General features: G+C 39.0%; 2 protein-coding genes across 2 annotated transcripts; both read left to right on the top strand.

The window, feature by feature from the left end:
* Window positions 1-5,645: 5,645 nt before the first annotated feature.
* On the top strand, window positions 5,646-6,596 carry LOC122914168 (olfactory receptor 52A5-like). The gene has a single exon (XM_044260801.1). The coding sequence runs from the start codon at window positions 5,646-5,648 to the stop codon at window positions 6,594-6,596; it is 951 nt and encodes a 316-aa protein (XP_044116736.1).
* An 8,402-nt stretch (window positions 6,597-14,998) lies between these two features.
* On the top strand, window positions 14,999-15,949 carry LOC122913532 (olfactory receptor 52A5-like). Its single transcript, XM_044260225.1, has one exon. The coding sequence runs from the start codon at window positions 14,999-15,001 to the stop codon at window positions 15,947-15,949; it is 951 nt and encodes a 316-aa protein (XP_044116160.1).
* The last annotated feature ends 2,334 nt before the right edge of the window (window positions 15,950-18,283 follow it).

The following is an 18,283-nucleotide window of genomic DNA, read 5'->3' as shown; positions in this document are numbered from 1 at the left end:
TGCATGGCTCAATCCCAGGACCCTGAGATTATGACCTGAGCCAAGGGAGAGGCTTGACCCACTGAGCCAACCAGGTGCCCCGATGCCAGGCTAATTTAAAGCTCACCAGGGATTGGTGCAAAAAATCCCCAGGAAGCAAGGGTAGTACAAAACAGCCATCCTCACTATCGGAAATACCAAAAAATTTTCACCCTGTGGCTTCTACGTATGTTACCGCAGATGATTCCAGGTGAGTCTTTGGGCCTTAGACGTGCACTAGGTGTGGGGAACATGGCGGATTGTTTTCAAGGAGAACACAACACCTTTATGCTCCAAGAAGATGGCAGGATGATAAAAGGGCAATGGGATCTTAGAGTAGCTGATTGTTCAAATGGGAAGAAGATTTTGTCCATGTTGCTATTCAGAATATTTCTGAGTCAATTAATCACACAGTGAGATATTTTAAAGTGAGCCTCACAGGAAGGAGGAGCCTCGAGGAGGATTAGGGCTGATCAATGCACGGGAAGCTTATTTGTTTTAGGTCAGGAAATTATACATGTTTAGACTGGAAGAGTTCCAGTAGCAATGACGCCCTCAAGTCATTCAGGGGAAATCACATCTGGTAACATGCTCATCAAGTATCTGAGGTAGTCAGGAGAAGGACAGGGTAACTTCTAGGAATGAATTACTGACATTCAGGCAGAGTAATATATTTTATGTTTCTTTCTAATATTTTAAATTCATTACATCATTTCATCCTCACAGTTACCATGTAGTGTGTTTCTACCAGTTAACTTTGCCTCAGTAATAAGGAATTGAGACAATGTAAAGTTTTAGAACTGGCTGAAGAGCATGCATAGCTAAGGGATATCCCAAGGATGCAAACTGTCCTGACTGACTTCAGATCCATGTCCCATGGCTGATGTGTTCTTCAGAAGGTGGATTGAGGACTTCTATGAGAAATGAAGAGGAAACAGTTTGAGGCTCACCAGGAAGAAGACCTGTCTGACAGTTGGAGTGGTCCTGCAATGGACAACCTTGCTTAGAAACAGAGGGTCTCTCCCTGGGGTGTTGAGGCAGAGATCAAACAGTGAATGTCAGAGATCTTATAGAGGGAAAGGTTTCCATAGAGTGTTGGGAGAGTGAATTTAGACCTAGTCCCTTCCTTCTTTATGTTCTGGGAATCAGCCTGAGTCAGAATTAGTTTAAGTAGAACTAATGGTTCAGGATTCCTGCTGCAAATGAGACCCCTGACTGTTTTTCCTGTTCCCTAGATTTCAGGGTTTAAGATTTGTCTCCTGCCTCCTTCGAACATGTACATGTGTACACACAATGGTTGCTTCCAGCTAGTCCTTGTCATCCAGTGCCATTACTCGTTGTTCTCAAACCATGAATGTCTTAGTCTCTCCTCCCATGACTTCTCTCCATCAAGTCATCAAGTAGCACAAATATTCTTCCTGTGTTACTCTTCTGATGTGGCAAGGTCACGTCATCCTATCCCATCCTAGCACAACTATTCTTCTACCATATTCTCCATATGCCAGATCTCATCCTTCTGGATCAGATGGAGTGGATTTTTAAAGGCAAAAAAAAGCCCTGTTTTTCCACCTAAGGTTTTGAAATTATTTTCTTTCAATTGTATTCTTATTTGTTATACTCCCCTTTTCCCAAGCCCCAACAAACATCATCTCTGCTTATGACACAATTCATATGTGAAATTACTTACTGATTTGCAATCCAACTGTACATTTCATGCTTCTTTGATTTTTATCCAGAGTATTTTCTCTCGAAATGCTCTTGCACCTCCTTTATCTGGCTACTATCTCCTGAATAATGATTCTCCTTGATAAACAGATTTAATTTGCCCACTTTTATTAAAGCTACAAGATCTCCTTTTGTAATTAAGGAATATTTTTCTCCTGTGTAAAACTCTAGATCAATGGTTAGTAACCAGGTATGGTGTGCCCCTTCCCACACAGGAAGGTGACATTTGGTAACATATGAGACATTTTTTGATTTTCCTGATGAGAGAGAATAATTTGAACCTATTTAAAGGGTAGGAGTCAGGGATGCTGCTCAGCCTAAGACAATGTAGTGAACTACACAGAATATAAAATCTATCTGATCAAAAATGCCAGTTGTGTAGAGAGTGAGAAAACCTGCTCTAGAAGAATAGCCATGAGGCCTCATGAAGCTGGAAAAGTAAAATTATCCTGAAGGAAGGAAACTACTTTCTTCACATGATGAATGTACTTTGAAGGAAGGTTTTCCCATGTTACTTATCTGATAGTGTCTTTACTGGCTCCTTTCCTTTTTACCCTCCTTTGGTTGATCGCCATAGAAACTTCTGCCAAGCTGAATTTTGCACATTCTTCTCTATTCTTCAGGTCAGGTATGACCCATGTAGCCATGTTAAATCTCCCAAATGCCAACACTTGATAAAGAGAGTAGCACACACTTTTCAGCCAAATCACAGTGTTAGCTAGTATATGAGTGATCTGATATGTAAACTGGACCTATTTTGTATGTGCAGAATATAGTAAACATGTTTGTGTGTATGCATTTTATCTGTGAAATAAGAAGGTACTATAGAAGTTTCTTCCCTCAGAATCTGAAAAGACATAAACTAATTAAAAACTATTGTATATTTTTGTACAATCCACCCTGACTTATTCGCACACTGAGAGACAGCTCATAATTCTTACTGAATTGGGTGATAAAATCTCAAAAGACAAAATCTTGTTTGTTCTTTGTGGATCAGTATGCCATAAAATTTGAATCCAAGTGGATCCATTTATAACAACAGCAAGTCTTAGTTTTTCATTAATATAATGGATTAATGATGTCAATACCATAGGTAAGGAAGACAATGTAATTTTTAAAGTCTTGGGAGCACAAATGATGTAGCATGTATTTAACAAATGGTAACCGTTAGTTTTGAATTCCAAGCACTCAGGATAGTGAAGATACTTCTAAAACAGTATAAATAACTTTAACAGGTTGCCCTATTGTTTCTTCAAGTGCTTGAAACAGTTACATACAAATAAATCACTAGCACATAATCCTCTCTTTGTGGTTAATAAAATAACCTTCTGATTTGAGGAAAATCTAGGTTGACTCATATATTTGCAAAAAGGAAGGTTTCCAAACAAGGGGTCTTAGATAAGAAAGCCTGACTCACAGTTGAATTAAGTTAAGGTTTAAGAAAACAGAGTAATAAATGCTCCTGCAATTGACTGAGATGTGTTTTAGAGAACTTCGCAAGTCTCAAGGACAATCTAAAGTTATCAGAAGAACTTGAAGGAATATGGACAAGATGTGATTGTCTGTTTTTGTAAAAAATTGCTTGTCATTTTAAACCATCATCATATCTTTATCTGTTTTATACTGGCTGAAATCATTTTTTAAATGAACTTGGAAATTGCTAAAAGAAAATGAATACAACTTGTGAATTAGTTTATTGCATATTCTGAGGAGAAAACACTTTCTGGAAGAAAATATAAATGCCAATTGTAAGGAATCAGCAGGCAAGAAAATTCTTAGGGGCTTTGAAAATGATAAGGCAAATGCACTCATAAGGAGACCCTGATGATTATAGTTTAATGTGTTAGATTAATCAGCAAAAGACAGAGACTAAGAATAGGATGGATATAACCATTTGAAAAACAATGTGAAGGGGTGCCTGGGTGGCTCAGTGGGTTAAAGCCTCTGCCTTCAGTTCAGGTCATGGTCCCAGGGTCCTGGGATCCAGCCAGGGCATCAGGCTTTCTGCTCCACGGGGATCCTGCTTCCTCCCCTCTCTCTGCCTGCCTCTCTGCCTACTTGTGATCTCTGTCTGTCAAATAAATAAATAAAATCTTTAAAAAAAAAAAACAATGTGAAGAGATTTCATTGTATTTTCAGTGGGCAGAAGATGCATTAGAGTATAAATAAAGAAAATATTAAATTTCACAGGGTGTCATTGTTTTTACAAATACTTAAGAATAAATGTATATTCAGCCTTAGGGATTGAAAAATGATTGCTGATGGGCAGAGAGCACAGATTGGCATTTCAAATACATACAAGGGATGTGAAAAAAGCAGGACACAGTCAAAACGATCTCTGATAGAAACTGCCACAGAAGACAGCCATGAATTAATAATAATTGATTTATTTTCACAGAGAAGAAGCAGGAAAAGTTGCACCATGCATGATTAGGTTTTGGAAAAACATAGAAACTTTGACAAATTAGGTTGAAAACACTCTGAATGGAGGAGAGAGGGAACAGACTGGGAAGACGCTAATGCTGAGAAGATAGGCTGATGAGCTGCAAAACTGAAAAATACTCTGGTCAAACTTGTCTTCTGATTATGGTTAGCGGAATCAGTCAGCAGCACCATGCTTGCTGACAGCCTAGTGGGAGTCTAGTTCTCAAAGTGCCTGGGCTCTGCATTAAATAAATTTTTCCAGGTCCAATTAGCAGGTCACAACAAAAGCACATATGATGAGTGGAAAGCACAAGATACAAGGAAACTCTTTTTGTTCTATTAGTCATGGAATAGAAAAAACCGCCCTATCCATTTAACTTTTGTCGTTGAAAGTGATAAAAGCATGTTGAAACACCGACCTGATGGTTGATCTTACAATGATTTTCTGAAAAGAGAAAATTTGAAAGGATTCATTGAAAAGATACAATAAGATGGATGATATTCCATTGCACGTCTTCTTTATGCATTCACTTGTTGATGGACACTGAGGTTTTTTCCATATCTTGGCTATTGTGCATAATGCTGCAGTGAACAAGAGACTGAATATATCTCTTCAATATTCCTCTTTTCCAGTCCTTTGTGTGTGTGTGTGTGTGTGTGTGTGTGTATATATATCAGAGGTGGAATTACTGGATTATATGTAGATTGTTTTTAAGTTTTTGATGCACTTCCACATTGCTTTCCTTAGTGGTTGGCAAACAAACATTCCCACTAACTAGGTGCAATGGGTCCCTCTTCTCCACTTCCTCTGCAACACTTGTTATCTCTGAATGATGACAGCCATTGTAATGGAACTGAGTTGATATTTCACTAGTTTTCAGCCATTTGTGACCAAATGGTGAACTCTGAGTACATTATGATCTGTGAGAAGAGTCAGACAGAGAAATTCCAACACTGTATGCTATCACTATATGTGGAATGTTCAAAAAGCTGAATAAGGAAAAATTAAAAATAAAAATTATGTGTAACAGGGGCTGAAGGACAAGAAAAGAGAGGGGTTATTTTATTAGTAGATAAATAAGTTCTGAAGATCTAAGGCACAGGATAGTGATGACAAACAAAAATCATGTATTAAAAACACCAAACTTACCAAGAGACTAGATCTTCATTTTTCCAACCATGAGAAAGAAAACATAACAAAGCAATGTGATAGAGTGCTGGCTAACACTACAATGGAACTCAAAGTGCAATATGCAAATGTATCAAATCAAAAGGCCATGCACCCTAGGCTTAGAAGATTTCATGTCACTTATCTTTCACATATATATAGGATCGAGAGGATGAAATATGCATTATCTGACTAAGGTATACTTTGTTAAAATAAAGTATTTTCTTCTTATTTTTTATTCTCATAGTCTTGATGAGGAATAGAAGATGAAACAGCAACACTACTACTTGATTCTACAGACCAAATCATCATGCTCATACCCAATGGTTCCGTCTTCATGCCCCCTATCCTGACACTCACTGGCATTCCTGGGCTGGAGTCAGTGCAGCATTGGATTGGGATTCCATTCTGTGTCATGTATTTCATCGCTGTGATTGGGAATTCCCTAATTTTGGGTATAATCAAATATGAGCACAGCCTCCATAAGCCCATGTACATATTTTTGGCCATGCTGGGGGCCACGGACATTGCACTTAGCACCTGCATTCTTCCCAAAATGTTAGGCATCTTCTGGTTCCACTTGCCAGAGATTTCCTTTGAAGCCTGCCTTTTACAAATGTGGTTTATTCACTCATTCCAGGCAGTTGAATCAGGCATCCTGCTAGCAATGGCCCTAGATCGATATGTGGCCATCTGTGACCCCCTGAGACATACCACTATCTTCTCCCAACAACTCTTGATTCACATTGCAGTTGCAGTGACGCTTAGGGGTGCAATTCTTGGAGCACCATGCCTGGTGCTCATCAAATGTCGTCTTAAACTCTACCGAACCACAGTGATCTCCCACACTTATTGTGAGCACATGGCCATCGTGAAGCTGGCCATTGAAGATGTCCGCATCAACAAGATATATGGTCTTTTTGTTGCCTTCTGTATCTTAGGGTTTGACATAATCTTCATCACCTTGTCTTACATTCAAATCTTTATCACTGTATTTCAGTTGCCCCAGAAGGAGGCACGATTCAAGGCCTTTAATACCTGCATTGCGCATATCTGTGTCTTCTTACAGTTCTACCTCCTTGCCTTCTTCTCCTTCTTCACACATAGGTTTGGTGCTCACATACCACCATATGTTCATATCCTCTTATCAAACCTGTACCTGTTAGTCCCTCCTTTCCTCAACCCTATAGTCTACGGCGTGAAGACCAAAGAAATTCGTGACCATATCCTGAAAATATTTTTCTCTAAAAAACCATCTTGATCATTACTGGCTCATTCTACAGATACTTTAATTTCATTTAATGTAGGAACATCAATGTGGTGAAAAGGTAATATCTTCCAGAAATACCCATGTCCAAAATTGTTTAATTTTAGATGCTCATAAGTGAATGGGACATTCAACAACTGTTATATATCACAGAACAATGGTTTACTTTTCACATAAGGAAGAACCTATAGTCTTAATTCAAAATTTTCTGTTATTCCTGTGTATTTGTCCTATTTATTTAAACGTAGGGGTTCCTGTCTGGCTACAATTAGACCTATGTAGAAACCAAATAATAGAAACTAGGATAATTCCAATTTCTTCCAATGACCATGTCATACATCAATATTCTCAAAATGGTAATCTAACCCACAGCTATAGTTCTGGCTATCTCAGTTTCTAATATTTACTCTTTATCTTTATTTTGATACATTTGGAATCACTTACCTCTGTTTGTCTATACTATCTGAAATACTGTTAAATATAAAATTGATGTAAAAGCAATGATAATGATATGAACAAGACCAAGTAGATATGGATATAGACTATAAACAGTGATGAATATGTGTAGGAAAAATATACTAAAAAGATTTATAGAAAAGTTAAGCCTATTCACTAATATGCCTGCATGTGCTTTTTGGAGTTTATTGAAATAGTTCACATTTAATAAATTTGCACATACATGAAGTATAAGATTTGATAAATTTTGGCATCTACACACCTATGGATCCATCACAACAGTTCAGATAATGAACTGAAACACCACTCCTAAAAGTTTCCAATGCTCCTTTTTGACCAATTCTTACTGAACCTCCTTATACCCCTGGCAGGCCTCCAAAAAACCTCCAATCTACTTTCTGTCACTAGGGAGTAGTTTGTATTCTCAAGAATTTTACAAATTTGACTCATGCAGTGTAAATCTTTTGTGGTCTCTTCTTTCATTCACTGACATGCTTTTTTTTCAGGAATGAAAATGTGATCAGTACTTACACAGAAATAATCCTTCTATAGACACACATGTAAATGGTTTTATCTAATTAGAGTTTCACCCAAATGTGTAAGTTGAAATTCCAGAAATGAACACATAGAAATCTAATTCAACTAGTAATTGTCTATGCAAGTATCTTGAGTATAAAACCCATATCTTATTTATACTTGATTCCACAGTACATGGGACAATCAACGCCTGAGACTTCTTAAAACCTCCGTAAAAATGACTTTGGAAAATGAACACCTCAGACATTTTCTTGCTATTGATCAAGGGTATTCCAAAGGAACCAGTCTGAGGGCTTGAGGTACTATGCAACATCAGTATAGAGAATATCTGCATAGAAAAGAGTTTATTCCCATATTAATAATATAAACAAAGATGATGTCATGAATAATCATTATGGATCCTGAAATAAAGTATGAGTGAAACACAAAACTAGAAGAGGAGAGACTGACTTTTAAAACAGTGATTTCAGATCTTCACTCTTTGCTAATCCTCTGCCCACGTCCCTTCAACCTCTGTCAGGATGCTTCAACAATAGCTATCTGGTTTAATTTTCTTCATTTAAGCAACAAGTGAACCAATGAGATGCTGACTGAAAAGAAATGAACCTACAGAGAGAAATACAGGGATCTCCAATGTTGGATTTAGACATAGTCAGAGGAAAGAAAAAAAAAAAAAAAACAAGAAAACATACCAATACAGAAAATGGAGGGGATGATAGTGTTCAAATGGCAGAGGTGGAGGATATTTTTTGGGAAATAAAGTCTTGTTGAATAAAACAAATAAATCTGATGTACTGTTGAATCCTATTGGCTAGTATTTTGGACAACAAGACAGAAGAAAGAGAAATTAAGGAGTCAATCCCATTTACAATTGCACCCCAAACCATAAGATACCTAGGAATAAACCTAACCAAAGAGGCACAGAATCTATACTCAGAAAACTATAAAGTACTCATGAAAGAAATTGAGGAAGACACAAAAAATGGAAAAATTTTCCATGCTCCTGGATTAGAAGAAAAAAATACTGTGAAAATGTCTATGCTACCTAAAGCAATCTACATATTTAATGCAATTCCTATCAAAGTACCATCCATCTTTTTCAAAGAAATGGAACAAATAATTTTAAAATTTATATGGAACCAGAAAAGACCTCGAATAGCCAAAGGGATATTGAAAAAGAAAGTCAAAGTTGGTGGCATCACAATTCCGGACTTCAAGCTTTATTACAAAGCTGTCATCATCAAGACAGCATGGTACTGGCACAAACACAGAAATATAGATGAATGGAACAGAATAGAGAGCCCAGAAATAGACCCTCAACTCTATGGTCAACTAATCTTTGACAAAGCAGGAAAGAATGTCCAATGGAAAAAAGACAGCCTCTTTAATAAATGGTGTTGGGAAAATTGGACAGCCATGTGCAGAAAAATGAAATTGGACCATTTCCTTACACCACACACAAAAATACACTCAAAATGGATGAAGGACCTCAATGTGAGAAAGGAATCCATCAAAATCCTTGAGGAGAACACAGGCAGCAACCTCTTCGACCTCAGCCGCAGCAACATCTTCCTAGGAACATCGCCAAAGGCAAGGGAAGCAAAGGCAAAAATGAACTTTTGGGATTTCATCAAGATCAAAAGCTTTTGCACAGCAAAGGAAACAGTTAACAAAACCAAAAGACAACTGACAGAATGGGAGAAGATATTTGCAAACGACATATCAGATAAAGGACTAGTGTCCAAAATCTATAAAGAACTTAGCAAACTCAACACCCAAAGAACAAATAATCCAATCAAGAAATGGGCAGAGGACATGAACAGACACTTCTGCAAAGAAGACATCCAGATGGCCAACAGACACATGAAAAAGTGCTCGATATCACTCGGCATCAGGGAAATACAAATCAAAACCACAATGAGATATCACCTCACACCAGTCAGAATGGCTAAAATCAACAAGTCAGGAAATGACAGATGCTGGCGAGGATGCGGAGAAAGGGGAACCCTCCTACACTGTTGGTGGGAATGCAAGCTGGTGCAACCACTCTGGAAAACAGCATGGAGGTTCCTCAAAATGTTGAAAATAGAACTGCCCTATGACCCAGCAATTGCACTACTGGGAATTTACCCTAGAGATACAAACGTAGTGATCCAAAGGGGCACGTGCACCCGAATGTTTATAGCAGCAATGTCCACAATAGCCAAACTATGGAAAGAACCTAGATGTCCATCAACAGATGAATGGATCAAGAAGAGGTGGTATATATACACAATGGAATACTATGCAGCCATCAAAAGAAACGAAATCTTGCCATTTGCGACAACATGGATGGAACTAGAGCGTATCATGCTTAGCGAAATAAGTCAAGCGGAGAAAGACAACTGTCATATGATCTCCCTGATATGAGGAAGTGGTGATGCAACATGGGGGCTTAAGTGGGTAGGAGAAGAATCCATGAAACAAGACGGGATAGGGAGGGAGACAAACCATACGTGACTCTTAATCTCACGAAACAAACTGTGGGTTGCTGGGGGGAGGGGGATTGGGAGAAGGGGGGTAGGATTATGGACATTGGGGAGGGTATGTGCTTTTGGGTAAATTGGAAGGGGAGGTGAACCATGAGAGACTATGGACTCTGAAAAACAATCTGAGGGGTTTGAAGTGGCGGGGGGGTGGGAGGTTGGGGTACCAGGTGGTGGGTATTATAGAGGGCACAGCTTGCATGGAGCACTGGGTGTGGTGAAAAAATAATGTATACTGTTTTTCTGAAAATAAATAAATTGGAAAAAAAACCAAATAAATCTGAGTCATAACATTTTGGTGCTTAGTAAAATTCACGTGAACATGAAGTATATAAAATAAGAAATGGCAAATACCATGATAGAAGGAACAAAACACATTTGTGGATATTAGACAAGGAAAAAAGATGTTTAAAAAGATAATAAACGTTTAATTAATTCATTTGAATTCCATATTAGGAGATTCAATATTTCAGGAAGTTGTGGTTACCTTTGTGCATCCTGAGTACTTGATGACATTATCCCTCCAAGGGAAGAAAATGGCAAACATATGAATTTTTAGACTATAGCCAAAATATAAAGAATGTAGATAACTCTGTGATATTTCTGAGAAAGAAATAAAAAATAATAGAATATGATGGTAGCATTGCTATGATTTGGACCTGTGTACAAATGTTGAATGAAGGTATGACAGTGGGCATCCAGACCTTTCTCTCAATCTAATGGAGACTTCGGTTTAATAATTTTAAGTATATTAGCTATGTTTCTCAGGGATACATTGGGTCAGTTTAACAAGTTCTCCATTACTCCTATTTTTCTGATGGCTTTTAAATAAATGTATATTGAATATTTTCATATGTTTTTTTTCTGTAGTTATTGAAATGATCACATAATATTTTTATTTTGATTACATGATAAGTAACACTGATTGACTTTTTCTGTTATTTACCAAATATTTAATTGACACATATGATTATAAAAACAAAACTAGCATGCATATACTGAATTTAGAGGAAGACAGCTGACTATTGACAATTCAAAATCCAGCAGATGAGGAAAGGCTGAGGGAAGCCCAACTTAACTCCCTAGAGCATCAGTTGGTGTGTGTCTGGCTACGGAGAGTGGCAGCGAGCTCCAGAGGTCACTTCAGAAGTCAAATAAGAACATCTGTTGTGGGGAATCTGAGTGGCTGAGTAGGTAAAGCCTTTGATTCAGGTCATGATCCCAGGATCCTGGGATCCAACAACAACACATAAGGCTCCTTGCTCAACAGAGAGACTGCTTCTCCACTGCCTGCCATTCCTCCTGCTTTTGCTGTGCTCTCTCTCTCTCTCTCCCTGTGTGTGTGTGTCTAATAAATAAATTAATTAATAAAATATTTTTTTAAAAATGGAAAAAGAGTGTCTGTTGCATTATTCTCATTTTACCAGTGATGGACATGAGGCTCTGGTGAGTTACAATAAATATCCAGAAGCATAAACAGCCCAAGTTTCAGTCCTGACTAGGAAGGAACAGAGCTATTTCCTTCCAAAAGTTGGCTCTTTCCCACCATGAGCTGTTGAAATGACCTCACAGCATTGTGGAATATATATATATATATTTTGCCTGTGGCGTTCCGTTTCTCTCAGGTCACCAGTGGAATGTGCACACGCGCTAACACATTAACTGGTGCCATTAGCATTGGCATTTGACCAGGGCTGGAGATTATATCAAATCTACTTTTGCTATCCCTAGAGGTGGTTTGTCAGAGCACAATATCATCCTTCCTGTTCTCCTTGATGAACAAACCAAAGCCGGTCTACTGAGAGAACTTCCATGTGAAACACAAGGGCCTGGTCCAAGAGATTTTAATCCACACATGGATCCGTTTGGTATTTAGCACGCCCTTTTTTCTCCTTTCCAGGTCAGAGTTGCTCCATGCTGCAGATTCAGGAACGTAGCAACTTTTCAAGGTATAAAGAAGAGCTGCCCGCAAAGTCATGCTGAATGCACAGTCACTGAAGAGCTGCTTCACTCCCACCTCTGAGGTTCCCTTTAACTGAGTGTTGCAGGTAATTAGATGCAGAGTCCAGGGTAATATAGGAAACCACATGGACCAGCTAATGGGTGGAGGTACATGTCTCTGTGGCATATGCGCTGTCTATGATGCAAGGAATTAGGGACTTACTCCAAAAGGCATACTTTCTTAAGAGCAGGTAGTGATGACCTTAAGTTAAAGGCAGACAAACAAATAGCATAGCCCGGTAATCAGACAGATGAACAAGAGGGCTGACTATGCAATAGGCTCCCTCCCACTTCCAAACTTCTTTCCCACAACCTGCAAACATCCTCCTCCCTGGGATCACAGTACTGCATCTGGAAACCCTTTGAATCTCCATGGGATGGCCAAGAGTATGTGAGAGATAAGTGAGAAGAGGCTCCCATTTGTTTTATTTCCAATTTCCTCTCCTTAAAACGCATAGATAAAGTTGGCCACTTTGCTCAGGCAAGACATGGAGTCCCATGCTATGCATTCCCCATTTTGTGTTCCATTTCTCCATTATATAAGTGAGAATGAGGAATCCCAATCTGTGGAAGTGTGAACACACTGTGCTGTTTGACCAAGAGAACCTACTTCAACATGGTCAGCTCCTGGATGCACTAGATACATTTCCGGTCTCCTGGGAATTGAGTAAGATGATCCTCCTGAGAAATGGTGGCTGTTCCTCTGGCTCTAACCATCCTTCTTTGCCACAGGGAGTAAAAAATGTCTCAAGATTTGCAAAAGCTTATCAAGTTTGGTCATCAGGGAAAATTATGTCAAAACACACAGATATTCCAGCGCTGGGACCAGCAAAGAGCAACCTTCTCCTGCTCCATTCACTTCCCACCACTGCATCTGGATACTAAGTAAGTGAGTAGCTGGGTAACTGGGCATGAAATTCTTTGTGTTGAGGGATGAACACAAGTAGAGTCAGTGAATGTAGATTCCAGAAGCAAACTTACAAATCATAGAAAGAAAGAGTACAAATAACTTTTTTGATAGAGTCTGACTTTGAAGTTTAGAAGAATTGAGCTACAATTCAACAGCAGTCATGATGGACTGGAGGATATGCTTTAGAACATTGGGAGGTTAAGAAAGTTAGCAGCATGCCACCAGAGAAGGTGGGCAGAAGTGCAGCTGTTTTCCTTGAAGGAGAGCAGATCATGGGTAACTTGAATCTTGTGCTATTATAACTGAAGATGTATAACTCAAAAAGGGGACAGTGCCTGCAGGGAATGTGTTTCTTCTCCAGGAGGAGGTCTTTCTGAGAGTGAGGGCTGCATAGCAGACAGGCAGGGCAGGCTTGCAAAGGCCTCCGCACACATGCAGTGGGCTGCCAGGAATGCTGCTGTGGGTGGATGATGTGGGAGAATAATTTCCACAGTGTCCCAAATTTAAAATTTCTGAGTAGAAACTAGGGTTGTCGGGGTCCAGGGAGAAACCTCAGATTAATATTTGGAGGGTGTGACTTGATCTCTGGGCAAATGTTTCAAAATGCTTAAGAAAACAACACTTTGAAGACATATGGATCAGCTTCACTTAGAGTCAGACAGCTACTCACTTTAAATAATAAATTACCCATGCATAATCTTGTCAGCGCCTTAACGGAACTAGGGTTAGTTGCTGGTGTGCAGTTGTTGGGGAGTGTGAAGTGTACTTGGCAGCAGCCTACATACTGCAATGAGAATTCTGTCTTGGAGGCTTCTTTTCCTGTCTCTGCTGACTCCCCAGGTACTTCCACCTGACTGTACCTATGTGTTTGGCAACTATCCTCCATGGAATCACCTGGATAATTCTCAAAGAGCCCCACTCCCTCACATTTTTCTTGTGTCAGCTTCTGTGGAAGATTAAAATTAGAACTTTCTAGTTCCTTCAGTGCTATGCAGCCTCAATGTCTACACAAGGATCATCTCTGCCAACCCTGGGCTCCCAATCTCATTCCATCACCTCCCCCCACATCACCTCAGCCTCTTCCCTATGTCCGTTCCGGTTGAGATACCTACGGTTTCTCTTTTATACCAGGTACTCTTTAACCCTTTTGATTTTATTTAATATTGTCATACTGTCCTTCCTGTATGATATGTGCAAAAAAGAGCATTGAGGAGCTGTGGGTGCTTATCTAACAGAAGTATTCTTATTCAACACTTGTGTCCTGAATTGCAATTGCCATTCAAAATTATGCCCCTGCCATTGCATGGAGTCAGATTTCCACAGCTATAGCATATTTGGAAATCTCTTGGTGATCAGGAAGTTCAAGGTGAGGAGAATCATTAGGACCCCATTAATGGCGTCTCAACTCTATAAAGGGAACTTCAATTGATTCTTTGTCAAAGAAGTGTCGGTATGTTCTACAGAAATAACCAGCTTTGCTAATATGAAGTGAAAGGAGAATAAAAAGGAGAGAGAAAACTAGAGAAAAGTCAGGCTTAGGGTACAGTGGATTTTCTTGTTTCGTGCTTTGATATTTCTCTGTCTACAGTATCATTCCTATTATTCTTTTCTCTCTGATTTCCATGACCAGGTTGGAAGGAAGAGAAGATGGTTTGGGGGAGGAAGGACACCACCACTCAGCAGTCTGATTATACTAGCCTCATCATAGTCATGGTGTCCGAATACTCAATTGTCGTGCAGTGGATAACTCTTAGTGTGGGTGGATGATTTGACTCACGTGCATACTTTGATCTTTCCTTTGACATTTCCAGATTCATTTAAAAAATGAAAAATAAGCCGATGAAGTTGGTTCTCCTACTTTTTTCATTCAGTAATTGTATGGCTGGATAAGAATAAGATATATTAGAATACATAGAATCACAGTTTGGCAATCTATAGCCCTTTGCTCTAAAAGGCCCTGAACTGCCATGCCTATTACAAATGGCACCGTGTTCATGCCCTCTGTGTTGACCTTCATTGGGATCCCTGGTCTGGAGACTATACAGTGTTGGATAGGCATTCCATTCTGTGCTATGTACATCATTGCTTTGGCGGGAAATTTTCTGCTTTTGATCATCATCAAAACTGAACCCAGCCTCCATGAGCCTATGTATATCTTTCTGGCCATGTTGGGAGCTACAGACATTGCACTTAGCACCATCATTGTCCCTAAGATGCTTGGAATTTTTTGGTTCCACTTGCCAGAGATCTATTTTGATGTTTGCCTCTTTCAGATGTGGCTCATCCACACATTTCAGGGTATCGAATCAGGGGTCTTGCTGGCTATGGCTCTGGACCGCTATGTAGCAATCTGTTATCCTCTGAGACATGCTACCATATTCACCCGACAGCTAGTCACACACACTGCTGTTGGGGTGACACTGCGGCCTGCCATTCTGGTCATCCCATGCCTATTGCTCATAAAGTGTCGTCTGAAATTTTACAGAACCAAGTTAATATCCCACACCTACTGTGAACACATGGCCCTGGTGAAGCTTGCCACTGAAGATGTTTCCATCAACAAATTCTATGGTCTCCTTGGAGCCTTTATTGTTGGTGGCCTGGACTTCATTTTGATCAACCTCTCCTATGTACAAATATTTATCACCGTCTTCCACCTGCCGCAGAAAGAGGCACGTCTGAAGGCATTTAATACCTGTGTTCCCCACATATGTGTCTTCTTCCAGTTCTATCTCCTGGCTTTTTTTTCCTTTTTCACCCACAGGTCTGGATCATATATTCCATCATATATACACATCACCTTATCCAACCTTTACCTACTGGTTCCACCTTTCTTCAACCCCCTTGTCTATGGGGTAAAGACCAAACACATCCGAGATAAGGTAGTGAAAATGTTCCGTTCTAAAGACCAGGGCTGATATTTGATGTAAATACCCCCCCCCTTATGGATTTCATGGCTCATCTATTGGTCCTATGTGATGTGAAAGTCCCGTGAATACTTTGGAGTATCATCAGACTTCATGAGTAAATTAATAAATACACAAATTATTATATTTAATAATCCCACAGGATACTGACTTTAAGTTAAAAAGCAGTCAGAAGAAACAGAGGGAAATTAGAAGAGCAGAGAAGATACTGAAATATTAAATTCTTGGCTATAGAAAAGTCAGAACACATGACTTCCTTAGCCACCTGATACTGTCCAGGGCAGAATAGACAAACTTGAGATCCTTTTTCAGATTGTAGAGGAACATAATACCTACACTGATTCTTTTATACTTAGACCACTAAAATCAACCTCCTTTATATAATATGCAAGTTCCACTACATTCTTTCTCCAACTATTCTAAAATCTTGTTTTTTTTTAACTGTTTTTATTTTTTTTTTTAAATCTTCTTTAGTGTTTACTTTGTAACTTAAAAATTATCTCTGGACTACCGCTTTGTTAAATATAATCTGAACTTTGAAATAAATTTCTTATAAATATTTCATTGTCTCAAAGCCTATGCCTACTAAGTAATTCATGTTTAATCACATTGATTTAGGTCAAATCAATTGACCTAAAATATGTTTGTTCCATCAAATCTGGAATTAAGACATATAACATTATGCTTATTTTTTGTTGTTCTTTTTTTTTCCAATTTATTTATTTTCAGAAAAACATTATTCATTATTTTTTCACCACACCCAGTGCTCCATGCAAGCCGTGCCCTCTATAATACCCACAACCTGGTACCCCAACCTCCCACCCCCCCGCCACTTCAAACCCCTCAGATTGTTTTTCAGAGTCCATAGTCTCTCATGGTTCACCTCCCCTTCCAATTTACCCAAATTCCCTTCTCCTCTCTAATGCCCCTTGTCCTCCATGCTATTTGTTATGCTCCACAAATAAGTGAAACCATATGATAATTGACTCTCTCTGCTTGACTTATTTCACTCAGCATAATTTTTTGTTGTTCTTAAGTGGTCATTTAATTTCTTCATTTGTATAAAGATCAAGTTGAGAAAAGTTCTGATTTTTTTTTTAGGGATATATAAGTAATTTTTAGACTAATTGTAGACAATATTATTCTAAACCTTTGCTCAATCATTTTCCTGATTCAATCAAAAATAACGCTTCCATCTAAGAAACCTAGACAGAAATTCTGGAGTCTAGGAATCGCACTACCTTACTTTTCCAAGGTATGTTTTTCTTTTTCATACAAAGCAAAGTACATTTTGTTATTCATTAAGACGATTATACACTAATGGTTACTTTTCATAAAGAAGCTGCATTTTGCAAGCTCATAATAAGTGAGGGCAAATAGTCAAATATTTGTTAAGAATATTTGATGCAAAAAGCAGATTTCAATTTTGTTGGGAGAAAACCATTGTGAAAGTTGGTTACATGCATGAGTTCTGGAATCAAAATGAGCTTGGTTCAAAACATTATTTTGCCACTTATGAACTACATGTGTTGGAATACGACTTATTGTCATCAATTCAGCAACTAAACTATCAACAAGGAAGAATAACAGGAGTTTCATTGGGTGAAAGACATAGAGACGGGGTGGTTGCGGTGTAACAAAATGAAAACGTTTATGTGAGGTCCTTCCCACGGGGTGTGGTAACTGGTGAGGACCCTGGAGGGCTTATCATGGTCATCATGGCAGTCACCATCATCATTTTCATTGTGAAAACCCATATTGCTCCTATTGTGCTTGAGCTGAAATGCTGCACCACTACTTTCCAGTTGATTCATACCACACTAAAGTTAATTTTACTTTTTTTATTTTTATTTTTATTTTTTTTTAAAGATTTTATTTATTTGTCAGAGACAGAGGGAGAGAGAGCGAGCGAGCACAGGCAGACAGAGTGGAAGGCAGAAGCAGAGGGAGAAGCAGGCTCCCTGCCAAGCAAGGAGCCCGATGTGGGACTCGATCCCAGGACCCTGGGATCATGACCTGAGCCGAAGGCAGCTGCTTAACCAACTGAGCCACCCAGGCGTCCCTTACTTTTTTTATTTTTAAAGATTTTTTAAAAATCTATTTGTCACAGAGAGAGAGAAAGAGAGAGAGAGAGAGAGGGAGGCGGAACAATCAGATGGGGCATCAGAGAGAGGGAGAGGAAGAAACAGATTCCCCACAGACCAGAAGGAGCCCAGTACAGGACTAGATCCCAGGCCTCTGGGATAATGACCTGAGCCTAAGGCAGGCGCTTAATCAACAGTGCCACCAAGGCACCCCAGCGTTGATTTTATTTATTTTTTAATT

The sequence above is a fragment of the Neovison vison genome, chromosome 7 (assembly GCF_020171115.1).
Source record: "Neovison vison isolate M4711 chromosome 7, ASM_NN_V1, whole genome shotgun sequence".
In the NCBI taxonomy this organism is placed as follows: Eukaryota; Metazoa; Chordata; class Mammalia; order Carnivora; family Mustelidae; genus Neogale; species Neogale vison.
The sequence above is the reverse complement of the archived record's forward strand: the minus strand, read 5'-3'. Positions and strand labels throughout refer to the sequence as shown.